The sequence below is a fragment of the Globicephala melas genome, chromosome 10, assembly GCF_963455315.2.
Source record: "Globicephala melas chromosome 10, mGloMel1.2, whole genome shotgun sequence".
NCBI classification, from domain to species: domain Eukaryota; kingdom Metazoa; phylum Chordata; class Mammalia; order Artiodactyla; family Delphinidae; genus Globicephala; species Globicephala melas.
Window position 1 is genome coordinate 85,335,938 of NC_083323.1, and position 20,710 is coordinate 85,356,647.

General features: G+C 36.6%; 1 protein-coding gene across 10 annotated transcripts in view; it reads left to right on the top strand.

Moving 5' to 3' along the window:
• The window catches only part of ABCC9 (ATP binding cassette subfamily C member 9), a 148,627-nt gene that overhangs the window by 64,061 nt on the left and 63,856 nt on the right, over positions 1 to 20,710 (top strand). For 8 of the 10 annotated variants that reach the window (XR_009565464.1, XM_030841322.2, XM_060306184.2 and 5 more), the window contains 4 exons: positions 9,099 to 9,137; positions 10,551 to 10,652; positions 12,816 to 12,900; positions 14,218 to 14,298. Coding sequence is in view for 9 of the 10 variants with exons in the window: in XM_030841322.2 (XP_030697182.1) it covers positions 9,099 to 9,137; positions 10,551 to 10,652; positions 12,816 to 12,900; positions 14,218 to 14,298 (307 nt within the window). In the remaining variant the exon portion in view is untranslated. The remainder of the gene's footprint in view (positions 1 to 9,098; positions 9,138 to 10,550; positions 10,653 to 12,815; positions 12,901 to 14,217; positions 14,299 to 20,710) is intronic. The other 2 variants (XM_070046451.1, XM_060306186.1) reach the window with 1 other exon arrangement.

Consider the following 20,710-nt stretch of genomic DNA (forward strand, 5'->3'; position numbering starts at 1 on the left):
AATACAACGTAAAAATTCATCCCATAATCAAAGAAGTTATGGAAAACTTGCATTATTTATAAAGCATATGTGCACACAGAGCTTTAGTGGTCCAGTGTTCAGAGAAGAAATATCGAATAATCTTTTCCAAACTCTTCATAAGGGGCTGAGAAATCAGCCTTTTCTCTTCACATCCAACTTAAAACTAGACACTAGAAGTGTCTAGTTAGGGACGTGACTGGGTCAGACTAGTGTGTTGTGCAACCCCAAAGACATGGTGCTTCTTCTGTATATTTGAATGGTTGTTTGGGGTTCTTCAGAGCACATTGTAGTAATAAAGTGACTCAGAACCATAATATTATATAATTGTGTAATAAAGAATGAATCATATTTCTTTAGTTTGATCTACCTGGTAGACCCCCTCCCCCATTAGCAGTTTATGGAGAAATTGTTTACAGTTTATCTAAGATATTGGATTATAGACCAGTGGTTCCCAACCAGGTGTGATTTTTGTCCCTAGTGGACATTGGGCAATGTCTAGAGACATTTTTGGTTGTCATTCTAGGGGAATTGGGCTGCTACCGATCTAGTTAGTGGAGGCCAGAAATGCTACTAGACATCCTACAACGCACAGGACCGCCTCCCCACAACAAAGAATTATCTGGCTCCACATGTCAGTTGTGCTGAGGAAACCTTGCCCTAGACCTACACATGTCCTTTAATATCATTTAGTTCTTATCATTGTAAGTTCCATTGTGGCTTAATCTACTGTTTACATACACAGGCATCTCTTAAGAATGAGTAAAAACTATTTACAGGCATTTTTAGAATAGACTCTATTTTAAACTCCAATTAAGAGATGGAGATGCTTGGATGTGAAATTTGAGCTGGAAACAGCAGAACTATAAATCCTATTTTTGGTATCCTTGGTGAAAGAAGGAGGCTGAGAAATGTTGAGGGTACAGTTTATTCCTGTTGGAGTGGTAGACATGAAACTGTTTAGTGCTTACCCAGTAGAGAGCTCGGTAATAGCTGTTCCCTGCAGTTTGCTTCATGATGGGTCCCTGTTGTTCCCTGAAGTCAGATGCTAGGTGGTGTGTACCCTGCCACCATCACCTGCCATGTTGGATGGATGCAGGCTTTGAGAAGCAGGTTTTACTGGATTAACTTATATTGTATGACATGTACGGCTATAATGAAGTTATTTGGGTTTTGTTTTTACCTTGTTTCACTAGCATTAAAACAGAGAGAAAGAATGAGAGAATGTGACAGAAAAAGCATGAGATTTTATTTTCATATCTCTAGAATGTTCTTAAAATCTAGTCTTCTCTAGTATTACTTAAGATTAGCTCCACTTGGGCCAAATTGACTCCCAATATTATCACTAATAATCATTATCATTTTGTTAGTGGATAAATAAATGATATGGGAATTAGGAAAGTATTTTACACAGTCTACTTATTTATTGAGTTTCTAAGCAAGATATATATATATGGGTATATATATATATATATATATATCTTAAGCAAATTTATACCATTTATATCCTATCTAATTTCATAAAAGTTGTGAATTATTTTATATAACATATTATAATAAAGCCTGAAAAATAAAGATATCAAGAAGGAAAATAAGGTTTAAATAATAATCTGAGCAGTTAATAGGTAGAAATCCATGCATTGGAGTCTTGCATGTTTATAACACATGGGTCCCAAATTCCACTCTGAGCTTCATGAAAGCTAGTCAAAGAGGGAAACGAGATAAAAAGCACACATATACTTAATAAAGTTTAAGGTTTTTTTTTAAAGAAATAAGAAAGAAATATCTCCCATGGATCCTAATTTTAAAAAAGCTAAGAAAAGGTTATATCTTAAAGTCAGAGCCAATAGAATGAAGATGTGAGAAAGGATTTAAGAAAATTCTAAGTATTTATAGAATCACTATAATTTAAAAATCATCTCTTTATGAATACTTGCCTTAATAGACAATAATCCCATCTCTTCATGGCAGAAAAGACTGAAATTTTCTTCAAAAAATATTTGGGTTTGTCTGACACACACACAAATTAAAAACTAACCCCTTAAGAGATTAGATAAGCTAACAGCAGTTTTATTTTTCTTTATTTACGAGAACTACTTAATTTTTTTCCATGGTATCCTTAATATCTGATAAAACGTATTTTCAAATCAGGAATGTTCAGAGAATACTGACCCTTTTAAAAGAGTTATTTGCAATGAATTTTCATCCTGGAAAAAAAAATTGTGCCTAGTCCAATAAGGAAAGGCATATAAACGTTATTAGAATAAAGCTAATTTAGAAATTACCAATATTGATAGGTTGATGGTGTGTAAATGCAAAGAAGTACTTTACCGCAGCAGACTGGATTGTTTGCCGAATTTTTAAAGCTCAAAACAAAATAAAGCAAAGCAATAAACTAAATGTTATGGTAAAGCACCAAGTGCCTTGCTGTCATTCTTTCATCACTGCACGTATCTCTGGTTGCATGAATTTTATTTTTAAATGTGTCCTCATAGATGGCAAGACCAAAGTCCTATAGAGTACTCTGTCCTGGTGCAGCAAGAAATATTTACTTTGGGCGGGAGAGAAGGCGCTGTTGCTCATCCAGGATAGACCTACATGGGTAGAACTTGGTACACAAAGACATTTATACATAGATGCCTCCTTGGCAATTACTATGTTTGACCTAGTCTGACATGCAGTAGCCCCAGAAGAGAAAGGAGAGAGAGATGAGGGAGGGGCTGAAAAATTCTCCAAACTTGTCAGAATGCCAGGGTTCTTGCCCCTGCATCTGGGTGTGCTCTGCATTTGTTGAAAAGCAAATGTCCTGCCTGACTGAAGTTGTCCTTTCCTAATTGTCATGATAAATAATAATTCCTACTGACATCTTAGGAACTAGGACTAAATAAAACTCTTTACCTGATGGACCGTTCCAATGAGGGAGTCCAGAATGTGTAAGAATTGTGGTAATCATGTGAGACATAGCCATCATTTATCTTTGGTTTCCCTTTCTTTTTCTTCCACCTTGCCCATGCCATCAGCCATTCTGTCAGACCCCATCTGTCATGATGTTCTATTTGCTAATGTCTTGGTGCTAATTTGCTAATTGGCTTTATAACAGTGGCTGAGTTACTCTAGGACTGGCGAATTGAGGAGTTACTCCTTTTCATGTGATGTTGCCTGACATGAAGGGGTGATAACGTGAGTCAGCTTTCCTGGATCAGACATGATATATAGCATATTTGCACCCACATCTAGCTCCCCTTCTTCCAAATATTGTTCCTGATTTAAGCTTGCAAAAGTCACTCTTTCCCATTCCGTAAGGTACGAACCATGAACTTGGAAGTTGCTAGAATACCAAGTTTAACTTTTACTCTTGAAGGAAAATACACACAAAACCCTGCATGTGGAAGTGAAATTGGATGCCATTGTCCAGAAGGGGATTTTCCATTTGACCTCCTCGCTTTCTCGCTTGCCTTCATCACTGTTCACTGCCACATCGAATGGTGGACGATGAGTCTACAGACATGGAACCGGTGATTTTCATGTAATCAGATAAGATCTGATGTTGGAATTCGGAGCCAACTCTATTTATTTATTTATTTAGGAAGAGAAGAAAATAACCTTCCTCAGTTGAATTTGATTAAACATATCGTTAAGTGAAAAGTTTGGAGAGGTGGTCTCTAGAAGTTAAGGGCTACATTACTCATGGAAAATGAAAGAGAATAATTTTTTAATTTGTTCGTGGGAAATGACTACCTACAAATGGATCTATATCTACCTTTTCTTTCTTCCTCTGAAACTAGTATATGTGATTTAACTTTTACTCTTAAAGGAAAATATATCTAAATCCTGCAAGGGGAGGACTTCAGAAGTGAAGATCCTCCATATGCTGTTTTGCCTTTTGCATGACGTTACTACATGAATTAACCCTTCTTTCTGATAGAAGTCTTTAATTTCTTGCCCTCCTCATTCCATGATCCTCCATTTTATTTTATTTTTAAAGATTTTTTTGATGTGGACCATTTTTAAAGTCTTTATTGAATTTGTTACAGTATTGCTTCTGTTTTATGTTTTGGTGTTTTGGCCACAAGGCATGTGGGATCTTAGCTCCCCGACCAGGGATCGAACCCTCACCCACTGCATTGGAAGGTGAAGTCTTAACTACTGGACCACCAGGGAATTCCCATGATCCTCCATTTTTAAAAAAGGTCTTTCCTATCTCATAAACAATGGGAGCATTTCTCCTTTTAAAAGAAGAATCTACCCACACTTAACCTCCTTGTTCTCGTCATGACTGCCTAAATGCTCAATTGTCATAATTTGTTCTCCATCATGCTTAACTTCTCCATAGCTTTTGAAACTGTTCACCATGGATGACTCCCTGAAACCAACTCCTTTCTTGGTTTCCATGATACTTTTACTTATTCATTTGTTTAAAATGTGTATTGGACACCTGTAACATGCATATCATTGTATTCATTGTTGGGGGTAGATAACGGAACAAGGGAAACCAGCCCCCTATTCTCATGAAGCGGAGTGTTCAGCCGGAAAGGCCATGAGGAAGTAAGAAAGTAGTTTCAAAATTATTTGGTTAAATTTTTTAAATATCAGGAAGAAAAAGTACAGGGTTTTATAAGAACAAATCATAGGTGACCTGAGTTGAGTTTGTGGGATCAACAAGGTTTTTTTAGGGGGGAGGCATACATGAATGATCCTTGAACTTACATTTTAAGAATAAGCCAAAATTAATGAGTTAAACCGTAAGGAGCTGCAGTACGAGTGGGGATGGAAGGTGAGGAAGAATATACAGTCTACTGTAGGATCCCCTTCCTTTATTTATATCTTTGACTTCAGTTTTCTCTCTAAGTACTAATGACACACCAGTGTACATTTCTGGCCAAGAAGCTTCTTCTGAAAACCTAATAGCTCCTCCAAAAAGCCTTATACAAGCTCCAAATTGAACACATCCAAACTGAGCTCATGTTTTCAAAACCTGCTTCTCCGCCTGTATCCTGGAAGGGTTGTGTTCTCACCCCCTGAAATCAGTTGGTAGGAGCCCAAGTCAGGGGTCAAGGATTCAACCTAGATTCTTCTTTCTCTATCGCCTGCAAAATCCAGCCAATCACTTTTCTTATGTCTGTTCTTCCATTTTTGTATCTATTTTAATTTTCCTGGTTCAGGTACTTAATCGCATTTGTGAACTACTCACTGTGAACTACTCACTCCCTCACCTTTCTTTACACTGTTGTGAGATTTACCTTTTGACATGAAAATCTAATTACCTTCTTCTTGCTTATAATTCTTTTCTTGACTGGCCAAAGCGTAGAAGAAATATTCTAGACACCTTTGCATAAAAGGGCCTTTCCCAATGTGGTCCCTATCTAACTTCTTAAATTCTCATCCTGCCATTCCACCCACCCTTTCCATTGTGTTCCAGTAACACTGGACTGCAGGTAGTTTTCAAATACACATACCTCCTCTGTAATGCCCTCTCCCAGGTTGGTGGCCTCACTCTTTTTTCTGGTGTCCACTCTGATGTGTCTTTGACAAAATCTTCTCTAATTTCCCAGGTGGACTGAAATGTACCTTCTCTTCTGGTCCCTCTGCAGTTTGTTCAAATAAATAATGTGGGCTGGTCTCCTTCCTAGACTGAGACACCCTCAAGCCAAGCATGTTGTCTTTTGCTTTTCATCTACTTCATATCTAACCCAGACCTGGGCTCTTTCCATTTCTCTTTGTAGACACACAGGACTCTTCTCCTCTCTCTCTGTCTCTCTCTCTCTCTCTCTGTCTCTCTCTCTCTCTCTTTCTCTCTCTCTTTCCATCTCCATCCCTATTATCTTTCTAATCTCAGCCCACAGCCCCTTTCAACTACCACTCTCTCACCTTCTTTTTGTAGACAAAAAGGCCTTTCCTGGGACTTCCCTGGTGGTCCAGTGGGTAAGACTCCATGCTCCCAATGCAGTGGGCCCAGGTTCAATCCCTGGTTGGGGAACTAGTTCCCGCACGCATGCAGCAACTAAGAATCTGCATGCCCCAACTAAGACCTGGTGCAGCTAAAATAAATAAATATTTTAAATAAATTAATAAAAGTCTTTCCTCTTTCCCTCCAGTTCCTTTTATTCTCCTCTCGCCTCAGTCTACTGCAGTCTCATGTCTACCTCTGCCACTCCACTGAAACTATTCTTATCCAGTCCATCAGTGCCATCCTAGTTATTAAATTCACTGTGCACTTTAAAAAAAAGTATTTATTTTTTATTGGAGTATAATTGCTTTACAATGTTGTGTTAGTTTCTGCTGTACAACAAAGTGAATCAGCTATATGTACACCTATATCCCCTCCCTCTTGGACCTCCTTCCCATCCCCACCATCCCACCCATCTAGGTCGTCACAGAGCACCAAAGCTGAGCTGCCTGTGCTATACAGCAGGTTCCCACTAGCTATCTATTTTACGCACGGTAGTGTATGTGTGTCATTCCTAGTCTCCCAATTCGTCCCAACCTCCCCTTCCCCCTTTGACCTCCTGTCCACTTGACGTTGTTGCCCATACCTTTCTTCTTCAAAAGGTTTCCTTGCTTAGTTTCCAGTGAAACTCACAGTCAAGTTTTCCTCTTAGAACTCTTGCCTGCTCCTCTCAATCCCCTCTGCAGATGTCTCTTCCTTGGCCATTTGTTAAATAGTGATGTTTTTCAAGGTTCCGTCTTTGTCCCCTTCTTTTCTGCCTCTATATATACTTGCTGGGCCATCACATAGCTTCCCATGATATTAGTTTCCTCTATCTGCTCCTGCTTCTTTGTTCACTTCGTTGTGATAGCATTGTTGAAGTCATTTATTGGCTTTTCACTAGTAAAGGAAGGAATCCAAAGTCCTTGGGATCTAAGGCATATATTATGAGGGAAAATCATCCCAAAGGCTTCATTTGTTTACCAGATCTCTCTCCTGAGCTTCAAATTCTGCTTTCTGGCCATGGTCATTCTGACATCCCTTAGGTATCTCAAACTGAATGTGTCTGATTCTAAATTTTATATCTTCCCTCACCATATACGTTTCCTCATCTGTGTCCCCTGTCTGTCACTCCTTCCTCCCTTCCATCCCTTCCCATCTTGTCAATCACACAATCCTAGATATCTTTGAATGAACGTGTCCACTTCTCTTCATTCATTCACCATCACCCAAAGTCAGGGCACTGCGTTCTCATCTCCAGTATCTGACAGCCTTCAGGGCTCTCTGTATTACCTCCCATCTTGCTCCCTCCCATTTATTTGTTACTTTCTGCAACTGGAGTGATATTTCTAAACTGAACGTGTTATCTCTTTCTTGTTTAAATCCTTTTAGTGTTTTCTGTGGCTCTGTGGAAAAGTTCAAACTCTGTAAAACGGTTTATGAGCCCCTTCTCTATGGCTGTTCACCACTTGTTTTTAAAATTCATACTTTTCTTCTCTCACCATTGACACCCACATTTCAGAAATGGTAAATTTATATCAGCTCCTTGTATGACCAGGATACTTTAAGGTCATCCAATATGTATTTTGTTTGGTCTGAAATATTCTTCACCTTTTCTCCATCTAGCCCACTTTTATCCCTCTGGTATCAACTCCTCTATTTACTCTGGTTTGCCAAAGGTGGATTGGGTGTCCTTCGTCTGTGCTCTAATATCACCTTTTGCTTCACCTATCATGGTGTTTATTCCCTTGTCACACTCCCATCAAACAGAAAGCAACATGAAAGAAGGAATGACTTTTCTTTGTTTACTGTATCTCTAGTATTTTGGCACTAGGGGGTGATCAATAAATATTTTTCAATTGATACTAAATACATATAGTTGGAGTTAATCAATAGTAATTGAAAAAAATTGGTGACTTCCAAATTCATATCTCCAGTTCGGGCTGACATTTTCAAGTGTCTGATGGGCATTTCCACCTGGATGGCCAATAGGAAAATTAATTCATTAATTTCTGCCATACACCTGCTCTTCCTCATCTGTTTGCTCTCTTCCTCAGATTAAATAAAACCACTGAGTTCATTTATTGGTTTTTTTACCACTAAAAAAAATAAAATAAAATCTAAATTTTTTGGCATCTAAAGCATATTGTGTGGAAAATATCACTTGGGAAATGGTGCATTTCATTATTTTTATGAGCAACTTAAATCAGAGGATAATCATTATTGAGAGGGAAGTTTCAGTCTGAGATTGTTTTTCCATACCTCTATTAACCACCCCATGATGTCATCAGAAACGTGCAGTTGTGAAAATCTTATCATTAGAAACACTAAGCCAAACATCACCAAGTAATGATGTACTTAGGTACATTTTCTCCACAAAAGCATATGATGCTTTCCAAAGTGAAATAGGATCCATTCTTGGAGTTCTTGTAGACTTTAATTATGTGTGTGGTTTTTGAATTCAGAATGATGGAGTTCAACTAAAATATTAAAATTTAGAATAATAAAAAAATAGGTCCTCGGGTGTTTTTTCCCCAATGAAATAGATATAACTAAATTTAATTAGCCGAACACCTTGTTTTACATAAATAATATCAATCAGTAATTAATTATACCAAAATGTTACAGTGTGACCATGCATTGTGCATGTCTGTCTTTCTTACCAGTTCCTTAAGGGCCAGGCTGTGTCTAAACCCTTCAAGTTTAGAGAGCAAAAAGTATTTCTTGTTATGCCTTAGGGTAACTGATTAGGAATTTAGATAGATTAAATTCAAATATTAAAGGTAGGGAGCTCTTGGAAACATCAAATTCTTGTATAAACTAGGAAACTGTTCTGCAAAGTTTACCTAAATCTACACAGGTAGTTGGAGCAGAGTTGGGGCTAGAACATGTCCATTGTATGAACCCAAATTATATATGAAAGAGAACAGCGCTGTCCTTCTTTTGGAAGCTTACTAAGTAATTATTTCTTCACTGATGAAGATGTGAAAGAAGACGGTCATTTATCTGGTTTGTCTTTGGGACTAATATCAAAAACTATTTGGGAAATGTAGCTATTTTATATGTTCAATGTTTATCTTTTACCTGATATGTACACTCATTCATTCTATATTTATATTTCATAATTAATGAACATTGTTTGCCACACTTGCAGTGTAAATGAATCTGAACCTTCTTTTGAAGCAACCAGAAGGTATTATTTCTATTTTTATCTGCGTAACTTCCTTCCTCAGACTTTACCTGATATTCCATCTCTTACTCCTAGTCATTTTATTCATTCTGATAATGTACAAAGTCATTTATTAAAATGCGCTAGCAATATTTCCAGTAGCAGTAGTTCCCAACATGTGGAGGCTGCTAAAAGAATTAATTTGCCAAACAAAATGGCCCATTGTGTCAACTGTTACCTTCTCCATGAGTCACATGGGTCTCAACTTTGGCTGAAACTCAAATGTTCTTAGCGAATTGGATTTGGGATTTCATAAGATAAAATTGCATAAGAATTAATATGTATATTGTTTATGAGTTAAAATGTAATGGGATCTGCTTCTAAGCTGGAGCTGGAGAGTCAAGTGCTTCATCCATTAAAAACAAAAAAAAACCTTAAAGGACCCGGGGCAGGGAGGGGGAAACAGACATGCCAGAGGTTGGGAACCACTGTTTTACCACACAGATGGTTTTCTAAGAGACTGCTAGCATACTATATATTACCATGCCTTCTAAACTCCTAAGACATAATGTTTCAGGATGATCACTGAGCATTTCTAACTACTTTTTTTCTTAACTTTATTCTTTTTTAACCTTAATTCCTTAATTAGTACTTACAGACCATAAACTAACTGTGGAAGTGTGAATTTTAAGCTGACCCCTTCCCTACCCCAATCTCATCATCTTCTGTATCTTCAACTCACATGCATTTTCCTAATTACTGCAAATTAAAATCTGATGTATAGACATCTGGTAGAATTTGCAAGCCAAAAAAATGGGGGACAGGGAGGAGGCTATCATTTTTTAAAAATAAACTATTTCAATATGTATTGAAATATGTAGTTTCATTATTGAAATGGACTCCTCAAGATCACTCTTTGTTTTGAAATATTTATATTATCTATTAATATTATCTATTATTTTAAAATATGTTCATGCAGTTAAGCCACAAACGCATACTATAATTACAGTATTAATTCACATCTTTTAAAAGATATTCATATAAAATTCAGAGTTATGTAAAATGCTTTTAATATAAAGTGAAATATCTGTGGCTATTAGAGTTAATTGCTATTTATCTTTAAATTATTTTTAAAATTATAGTCATTTTAAAAAATAACATTTTAATTAATAGTTCATACCATAAAATACTTCTTTAGCATACCAAAATAAAATTTGCACCTTGTGTGTTGTTTTAATTAAGTTCTCATCCCTTTAATTTAGTGGACTATTTAACCATTAATTAATAAGGTTGATGGTTGTTAAAATGTTCTCTTTTAGAAGTTCCCCATTTCTGTCTTTGAGATATTTTATCAACTTTCATTTTTCTTTGTTGTACTAAAATAAAGATTCAGCACAGCACCCTTGCTGTGTTTTGTTTTTCTTTTCCATTTTCCAGTAGGAACAGGTATTCTGTGGCTTACGCAGCTCAAAAGCCTTGGCTATTAAATGCTACAGTGGAAGAAAATATTACCTTTGGAAGTCCTTTCAACAAACAGAGGTAATTTTGAATGTATAAAATTTAGAACTCAAATGAGCAGCTATTTCTAATCCCTATCTTTGGTTCACGGTTTCTGGAGCCTTTTTGTTTTAAATTTTTATGGGATTATAGTTGATTTACAATGTTGTGTTAGTTTCACGTGTACAGCAAAGTGAACCAGTTATACATATACATATATCCACTGTTTTTTAGATTCTTTTCCCACATAGGCCATTACAGAATATTGAGTAGAGTTCCCTGTGCTATAGAGCAGGTTCTTATTAGTTATCTATTTTACATATAGTAGAGTGTATATGTCAATCCCAGTCTCCCAATTTATTCCCCCACCCTTATCCCCTGGTTCTGGAGTCTTTGTATCGGGACTTCCTTTCTTCTCTGTTTGCCCCTGGATCCGTCCTCATCACCTGGTCTATTAAGTCAACTCTTGTAAGAGAAGCCTCGTTGGAAGTTTCAGCCCATCCTATACAATTATTGAGAAGAATTTGTACACCAGAAATAAACAGCCGAAACCGAAGTGTGTGTGTATGTGTGGGGAGGAGGCGGGCATGGTGCTGAGGTTGTTGGTAAACAGAAGAAAAATCTCAGTAAGGAGCAGAAGAAGGGTTAACCGTGGACAGAAGAAAAGGAATACGGGATCTGAGGGGTCTGGTTACTCGGAGCAGCCAGAATACGTCCTCTTTCAATCATCTTTTAAACACTCGCTCGAGTGTACAAAGGCAGGATCCTTTCCTTAAGCCACCTGCATGAGGGGTAGGGAGTGTCCTAAGACCCTGAGCTGGGTTCTGAAAGGTAAGGAAAATTAGGTCTGGGGAGAGGCATGAGGAAGGGGGAAGGGAGAGGAAAGTGTGGGAGGAAAAACTCAAATTACATGGGATTGTTTGGGGCCTGGGAACAAACCAAACAGAAAGGGATCTGTGTGTATTGATGGCAGCAAACTAGATTGTAAAGGAAGGCTGAGATAAGACAGTCAAGTGCCTTAAAAGCCAGCCGGATATAAATCTGACATTCTCGGGAGGCACAGCAAGTGTTAGAAAGGGGACTGACAAAGTGAATGTGCTCTGGCAGCGTCATAAGAGATTTATGTGGGATGAATCTGTATTAGGAGCAAAAAGACATTTAGAAGTTTGATGGGATAATGACCCAGGCATGCTGTGTTTGTTGCCTGCACTTGGCAATGACTGTAGAAATGGAAGAAGAAGAGATGGTTGACAGAAAAGCATTCTAGAATAAGAATGGACAAAATAAGAGCAGGGGGAAGAAAAGGGAAGAATCAAGAATGACTTGAATATTTTAAGACCAGGTGTTTGAGAAAATGAAACCATTGATATTTTCCCTAGCACTCCCAGTGCCCATGCTTCCCTGTATTTCCAGTCTGTCCAATTTCCAGATCCAGCCTTAGGTCAACTTGAGTACATCAGTCCTCATCTTCTTCCGTTTTCTCCTCCCTTCAGCATCATGATTGTGGACACAGATTCCCCACCTGTAACCCATGCTTTAGCCCCAGTGAGCCTCCTCTTATCCCTCACATGCACCGTGAACTTGTTCACCTTCGTGCAGTTCCTTAAGCCTCCCTTCCCTCATTTTCATTCCTGGCAAATTACAGCTCATCTTTCTGGATACACCTTACAACTCGCCCCCTCTCAAAGACGTCACTAATTTCTCAGAGCAGTCGGTCATGTCTTCCTGTGTATTCTAGGAGCACTTTATACCTACCCATCTATATTCAGTACCTAACAAGGTACATTTTTATTATATGTTTCTATGTCAATATTCTGCTCCATTTAATAGTATTTTTTAAAAAATTTAACCACTTTTTTCACTGAAGTATAATTTACAATGTTTTGTTAGTTTCAGGTATACAGCAAAGTGATTTAGTTGTACTTATTTATATCTATTCTTTTTCAGATTCTTTTCCATTATACGTTATTACAAGACATTGAATATAGTTCCCTCTGCTATACAGTAGATGCTTGTTAATAGTTTTATAAAAGTGGGAACAAATATCTATTTATCTTTGTATCTACAAGCCTAGTGTAGAGGCTAGTATATACTAAATTGTTCAATAAGTGTTTTATTTCAGCTTCCAAGGCATTGGACCTGGGACTTAGTTTATGGGCAGTATGTTAATAGTGATCTAAAAACTCAAAATATTTTCTCCCAAAGGTACAAAGCTGTCACAGATGCCTGTTCTCTTCAGCCGGATATTGACTTACTACCATTCGGAGACCAAACTGAAATCGGAGAGAGGGTAAGCTATGTGTAGTTTAATTAGACAATGAACACAAATCTAGAAAAGTCTTCTGGTTGTCTTTAACTTTTCGTGGAGCATGAGAAAATCTGAGAGCTCTGGAATTATGTGTTTTCCTAGTGACAAGTTCTGGGAACATGAGCACAGGAGTTCTTAATGCCACGTCTCTTAGGTATTTGTTGACTAACCAGCATACACTTCACATTTTGCTAGCTGCTTGAGAGTTCTCAAGGGAAGGGAAGCAGTCCCTGACTTTGATCAAATGTATTTTTACTTACTTGGAGTTTACTTTAAATTGGTTTGGAAACTGAGATTGCTTCCGACAACTTCTTCCACTCTTGTCAACATCCATTTGTTCCTGTTAAAGGGTTCTTTTTTCTTTGTGTAAACAGGTTTTACATTGGCATCATACCGTTCTATGACTAGCTGAAAAATATTTATACCTGTATGTAATCATTTATAACAATGCTGGCTAAAATTTTTGACTCTTATAGGTGGCAAGTACTGGGCAAAAGGCTTTATGTGTATTATTTACTTTTACAGCAAATCTGTTATATGGGTGTTTTGTTATCAGTGTATTGCAGCCAAGAAGACCAAGGCTGAGAAAGGTTAAGGAACTTGCCCAGTCAGAGTCATTGGTGCAGGTGGGATTGGTCCACCTCTGTAGTCTGTGTTATTCATGGCTGTTCTTTATTGTAACCTAGTAGAGTGCTTAAGACATGACCTGGACTTCTTTGAGTCTTCATTTCCCCGTGGGGAATAATGCCTACACGTTGAAATTACTCTGACGAATAATAGAAATAAGGAATGGAAAGCCATTCACATCAGCCTGGTGCATACTAAATGCTCAATAAATATTAGTTTTTCAAATTTTTATAATCAGTACTTGATTATAAAAGCATATTGCTTTTATAAGCATATTGTAGTTCTGTTGAAAAAAAACTTGTAATATCGAATTTAAAAGGCATATGTTCAGTATACTACAGACACAATGCATGAAACTAGAAACAATTTGGGGATTACTTGCATCTTCAGCACTCACCTTGGTTTATGGTTATTAATGCTTCGGTACAGCAGAGTTCTCTATCAGAGTGAAAAGAGGATTAATGTTATCAGTCAGAAATTACCTTAATATAATTCAAGTATTGACCACTAAACAGCTTGCATTTTATCTTACTAATGTTATCACAGTTTAATTAATAAATTACCATTAATTTAAGATTCTTTTAGAGAAGCTTGTATTTTAAAGGGAATTTTTTAATCAACAGATCATCTACTAATATAAAAGGTAGATGTTTATAGATATTTATTCTCTAGGGCATCAACTTGAGTGGGGGTCAGAGGCAAAGAATCTGTGTGGCCCGAGCTCTCTATCAAAATACCAACATTGTCTTCTTGGTAAGCATATGGGCTTTTTGTTTCTTTCTATTTCATTTTTCCCTCTGGACAAATGAGTCCTTAAAGAGACAAGTAACTCAAGGAAAGACGGTTTAACTTGTGAAATTACAGAGAATTAAAGGGAGACAAATCCTCCGAGTACAAATCAAATCAACATCAAGATGAGAGTTGGGGGATCCAGAGGGACTGAGGTGCCCAAATCGTTACTTATATGAGTTTTTAACTCATGAGGATCATTAATGAAAGAGAATGGATGGTGCTGGATGAACTGGACAGGACCATAGGTCTTCTCATTTATATTTGCTAGCAAAAAAAGAGGGGCTGGAAAATACACTCTTGGTGGACATAGGGGTTAGTAAGTATGCAGCTCAGGCTGTGGATAAGATCTATCTGTGAAGCTTCCTGAAAGTATTCTTAGAAATCTTGATACTAGCCTAGACCTACTGAATCATAATCTATAAAGGCAGAGTTTAGAATCTGTATCTTGAAAAAGCTCCGTAGATGATTGTCTTGTATTTATATCCTGGGTTGATAACTTGCTTCTCCTGTGGATCCACAAATAAAATTTGATGATTATGTTGATTATGAATTTGCTCTAGTTTGGTTTCTCCAGAAGGATGTAACCAAAATAACTTAGCTTACAAATAGACAGTGTATATTAGAGACCAGCAGCCTATGTAAATACCTCCTTCCCCTGCTTTCTCCTTCTGTGCAGTTATTAACCATTTATAAACCTGGTTCTCCAACCTCCTTTAGAGTTTTCACTCCATGTAAAATCGAATATCTTCAAATTTTGTGGAGTTTTCCACTAAATTTGGATCCATTACTGGGGATGGGAGTAGAATTTGGACATAGTGGTGGAAGTGCACTTCAGGTTAATGTCCCTGAGAATACCTGTCCCCCAAATGTTCCAGAAAACACCACCATAAAAGCTATACCAGTATCTAGCAGTAACCTACGTAATTATAAACCCTTTTCATAATGGGTGGACCCGCAACTAGAAATGACCTCTTGAACTTTGGGATGAAGTAATGATTGAACCACCTGAGGACCAAGTGACTTGGAAATCTGAAAGAGACAGAGGTTCTCTGAATGTAATATCCTACTCCATTTCATTCCACTGCCTTCAATTTAATGACCCTTACTTCAGTTGTAGAATCATGAGATTCAAAGAAGTCATAGTGCTACCACTGTGGATTCCCGGCCATTCATTATAGAATTGCTTTTCGTATCATCTCTAACAGCTTCTCGATGACTCTCTCTGAAGACAGATTGCTTATCTTTGAGGCAGCCTTTCCTTGTTGGTCCGTGTATGGGTTGCTATAACAAATAGCCATAATTGGTGGTTTACACATTACAAATTTATTATCCTATAGTTCTGTAGGGTGGATATCCGACATGGGTCTCACGCAGCTGAGATCAGAGTGTCTGCAGGGTTGTGTTCCCTTCTGGAGGCTACCGGGTAGAAAAGGCTTCCTTGCCTTTTCCAGCTTCTAGAAGTTGCCCACATTCCTTGGCTCCCAGCTGCCTTCCTTCATCTTCAAAGCCAGCATCTCTGACCATTTTTACTACTCACTTCTCCCTCTCTTCACATCTGGGGAAGTTCTCAGCTTTCAAGGATTCCTGTAATTAGCTTAGACCCATCAGGATAATCTTCCCATCTCAAGGTCTTTAATCTAAATCATATAGACATACCTTGGAGATATTGCGGGTTTGGTTCCAGATCATCGTAATAAAGCGAGCATCACAGTTAAGTGCGAGTCACGTGATTTTTTGGGTTTCCCAGTGCATACAAAAGTTATGTTTACTATACTGTAATCTCTTAAGCGTGCAATAGCATTATGTCTAAAAAAACAATGTACATACCTTAATTAAAAAATACATCATTCATAAAACATGCTACCCATCTGAGCCTTCAGTAAGTGATAATCTTCTTGCAATAGTCACATCAAAGATCCTTGATCATAGATCAGTGTAATATAATAATAATGAAAAAGTTTGAAAGTACTGTGAGAATTACCAAAATGTGACACAAAGACACGAGGTGAGCAAATGCTGTTGGAGAAATAGCGCCGATAGACTTGCTAGACGCAGGGTTGCCACAGCTCTTCAATTTGTAAAAAGACGCAACTCTGTAAAGCACAATAAAGTGAAGTGCAGTCAAACGAGGTATGCGTGTATCTGCAAAGTCCCATTTGCTATTAAGGTAACATAGTCACAAGTTCTGGGAATTAGAACATGGACATCTTTGGGGACCATTATTCTGCCTGCTGCAGATAGCTTTCATTATTGGAAAGTTATTATGTGATTGAAATCTGCTTCTGTGTATTTTCCAGTAATTGATTCCCATTCTGCTTCTGCAGCAGCAAATATATTTCTTTTATATAGCCATAGTTCAATATTTTAATATTATTGTCATTACTTGCCTTAATTTACTTTTTTCTAGGCTAAGCAAGCTTAATATTTTCAATTCTTTGACAATAATATAATTTTTATAACTTTTTTTTACCTTGTCTTAATTCTGGATGTAATAGTGTTTGTCAGGGTCCCTCTGAAAAAGCGTGTTCTAGATGCACTCTGATCAACTCAGATAATCTTAAAACTAATAGATCTTATGATCTAAATATTATAGTTTCTTAATTGTAGCCTAAAATTGAATAACGTTTTAGCAGCAACAGAATACTGTTGATGTGTTTTAACAGTTTCCCCCAAATGAAAATATCTTACACTTCCATTGACAAAGCACTTTGAATCGCAGTATTACCTCATTTGATTCTTATGACTGTGCTGCTAGGGTAGATGGTATCCTCATGTGAAGTGAGGAAACTTATACATAGAAAGGTCAAGTGCCTTACTCAAGGACTAATGACTAATGAGTGATACAGTCTGGGCTAGAACTCCATGTCTTTTGAGTACTGTTTTTCTGATCAGCTAAGATTCTCTGGTATTTTTTAAAAAGTATTACTCTCAAGTTACTACCTGTGTTGTCTTTTTCTTTCCTTTCCCTCTCTCGCTCCCTCCCTCTCTCCTTCCTTCCATCCTTCTTCCTTTCCATCCATCAATGTTTAGTGAATGTCATCGATGCCATCTTATGTGCTGGGTAAAGGAAACAAAGTTTTCTCCTTTGTTATTCCTATCTTTAAGGATCTTACTTGTACAAATAATTAGTTAAGGTTTTACATTTTGCTCTGATCTCTAGTTAACCTTTATCAAATTAGCCTTTACACTGTATCAAAGCCATGTGAAACATCTTGATTATATATCAAACATATTAGTTATTTTTAAAGCTTTGTAGCATCTATAAATGTTCTGTATCAGTGAATATATTTTTAAGAGGTTATTTCCAAAAATGTGTCCATAAAGAGTATACTACTAAAACATTCATTGAATACAGGAAAGACTATATTAGTGAGAACTGTATATATGTATATAAAAATAAATAATATATTACTGAAAATGAAGAATTGACCATTCACTGATTTGGCCATTTGTCAAATTGTCTTGCACTCTTTAAAGAAAGTATCTCCCCAGAATGTTAATACACAAACTGAATCGTGAGAAATGATCAGCAATCCATCAAATCTAGATTATTATTAAGTTATATAAAAGGTTACATTTTACTGCAACACCAAGATGCCACATAATGAAGCCATGATGACACATAATGAAGCCATATACATGATAGCAATCATTATTAAGGGCTTTTTATGACCTAGTCATGATTCTAAATACTTTATGTACATGAACTCACTTCATCCTCACAATAACCCTATTAGGTTTGACATTGTTATTATTAATGTTACCTTTATTTATGCAATGATAATGTTGAGGCTTTGGGGGATAATTTACCCAAGGTCACACAGATAGTATAGTGAAGCAAGGATACAAACCCAGGTGATCTAATTCCATAGCCTGTGTCCTTAACCACTGCACTCTTCCTCCTTAAGAGATTCCTGGACGTCACTAAATTCTCACTGTGGTGCTTTAAAGGGTTTAGCACAGTTAATCACCACAGCTTTATTTATAAGAAAATAATAATAAAATAACGCTTTAAAAATATTTTACAGAGACTTTTACAACATTATTTGATCTTTGCAGCAAACCTATGTGCTCTCTGACAGGTCTTTTTATTATCCCCATTTTACAGATGAAGTGACTGAGTTTGAAAAATTGCCCAGTGTCAGAGATCTACTCTGTTAACTACTTTCAAATATGCAATACAGTATTATTAACTATAGTCGTAGTGCTGTACATTCTATCCCGAGGACATGTTTATCTTACAACTGGAAGTTTGTACCTTTTGAACACTTTCACCCATTTTCCCCAACCCCGCACCCCCACCTCTGGCAAACACCAATTTGTTTTCTGAATTTATGAGTTCACTTTTTTTTTTTGAATTCCATGTATAAGTGAGAGCATATAGTATCTGTTTTTCTCTGTTTGACTTATTTTACTTGGCATAATGCCATCACAAATGGCAGAATTTCCTACCTTTTTATGGATCTATAACATTTCACATTGTCTTTACCCATTCATCCACTGATGGACATTTAGGTTGTTTCCATATCTTGGCTATTGTACATAATGCTATAATGAACATGGAAGTTCTTAATGAACATTGAGATAATGATTTCATTTCCTTTAAATAAATACCCAGAAGTGGAATTGCTGGATCATATGGTAGTTCTATTTTTAAAAATTTGAGGAACCTCCGTACTTTTTTTCCATGGTGGCTGCACCAATTTACATTTCCAACAGTGCACAAGAGTTCCCTTTTCTCCACATTCTCACCAACATTGGTTATTTCTTGTCTTTTTGATAATAGCCTATCTAACAGATGAGAGGTGATATCTCATAGTTTGATTTGTATTTCCCAGATAATTAATGATATTGAGCATCTTTTCATGTACTTGTTGGCCATTTGTATGTCTTCTTTGGAAAAATATCTATTCAGATCCTCTGACCATTTTTAAATTGGATTGTTGGGGTCTTTTTGCTATTGAGTTGTATGAGTTCTGTATATATTTTGGATATTAACCACTTATCATATATATGATTTGCAAATATTTTATCCCATTTCATAAGTTGCCTTTTCATTTCGTTGATGGTTTCCTTTACTGTGCAAAAACTTTTTAGTTTGATGTAGTCTCACTTGTTTATTTTTGCATTTGTTCCTTTTATTTTTGGTATCAGAATCTTAAAAAAGCATTGCCAAGACCAATGTCAAGGAGCTTATCCACTATGTTTTCTCCTAGGAGTTTTATGGTTTCAGGTCTTATGTTCATGTCTTTGATTCATTTTGAGCTGATTTTTATGTGTGATGTAAGGTAGTAGTCCAGGTTCATTTTTCTTACATGTGGCTGTCCAGTTTTCCCAGCACCATTTATCAAAGAGACTATCCTTCCCCCATTGTATATTCTTGACCCCTTTGTTGTAAATTAATTGACCATATGTGCATGAGTTTATCTCTGGGCTCTCTGTGCTGTTCCATTGATCTATGTGTCTGTTTTTATGCCAATAAGATAATGTTTTGTTTATGATAGCTTTATAATACAGTTTGAAATCACGAAGTATGATACCTCCAGCTTTGTTATTCTTTCTCAAGATTGCTTTGGATATTAGGAGTCTTTTGTGGTTCTATACAAAGTTTGGAATTGTTTGATTCATTTCTGTGAAAAATGTCATTGGAATTTTGATAGGGATTGCATTGAACCTCTAGATCATTTTCGGTAGTATGGACAGTTTAACAATATTAATTTTTCCAATCCATGAGCACAAGATATCTTTCCATTTATTTGTGTTTTCTTCAGTTTCTTTCATCAGTGTCTTAGAGTTTTCAGTGCACAGGTCTTTTACCTCCTTGGTTAAACTTATTCCTTAGACATTTTATTCTTTTTGATGCAATTACAAATGGGGTTGTTTTCCTAATTTCTCTTTCTGATAGTTTGTTATTAGTGTATAGAAATGCAACTGATTTTTCTATATTGATTTTGTATCCTGCAACTTTATTGACCTCGTTCATTAGTGCTGTTAGTTTTTTGGTGAAATCTTTAGGGTCTTCTATAGAAAAATGTCATCTGCAAATAGAGATAGTTTTACTTCTTCCTTTCCCATTTGGATGTCTTTTATTTCTTTTTCTTGACTAATAGCTCTGGCTAGGACTTCCAGTACTATATTGAATAAAAGTAGTGAGAGTTGGCATTGTTCTTGATCTTAGAGGGACAGTTTTCAGCATTTTACCATTAAGTATGATGTTAGCTGTGGGCTTGTCATATATGACCTTTATTATGTTGAGGTATGTTCCCTCAATACCTACTTCATTCAGAATTTTTATCATGATTGAATGTTGAACTTTGTCAAATGCTTTTTCTGCATCTATTGAGTTTATCATATGATTTTTATCCTTCATTTT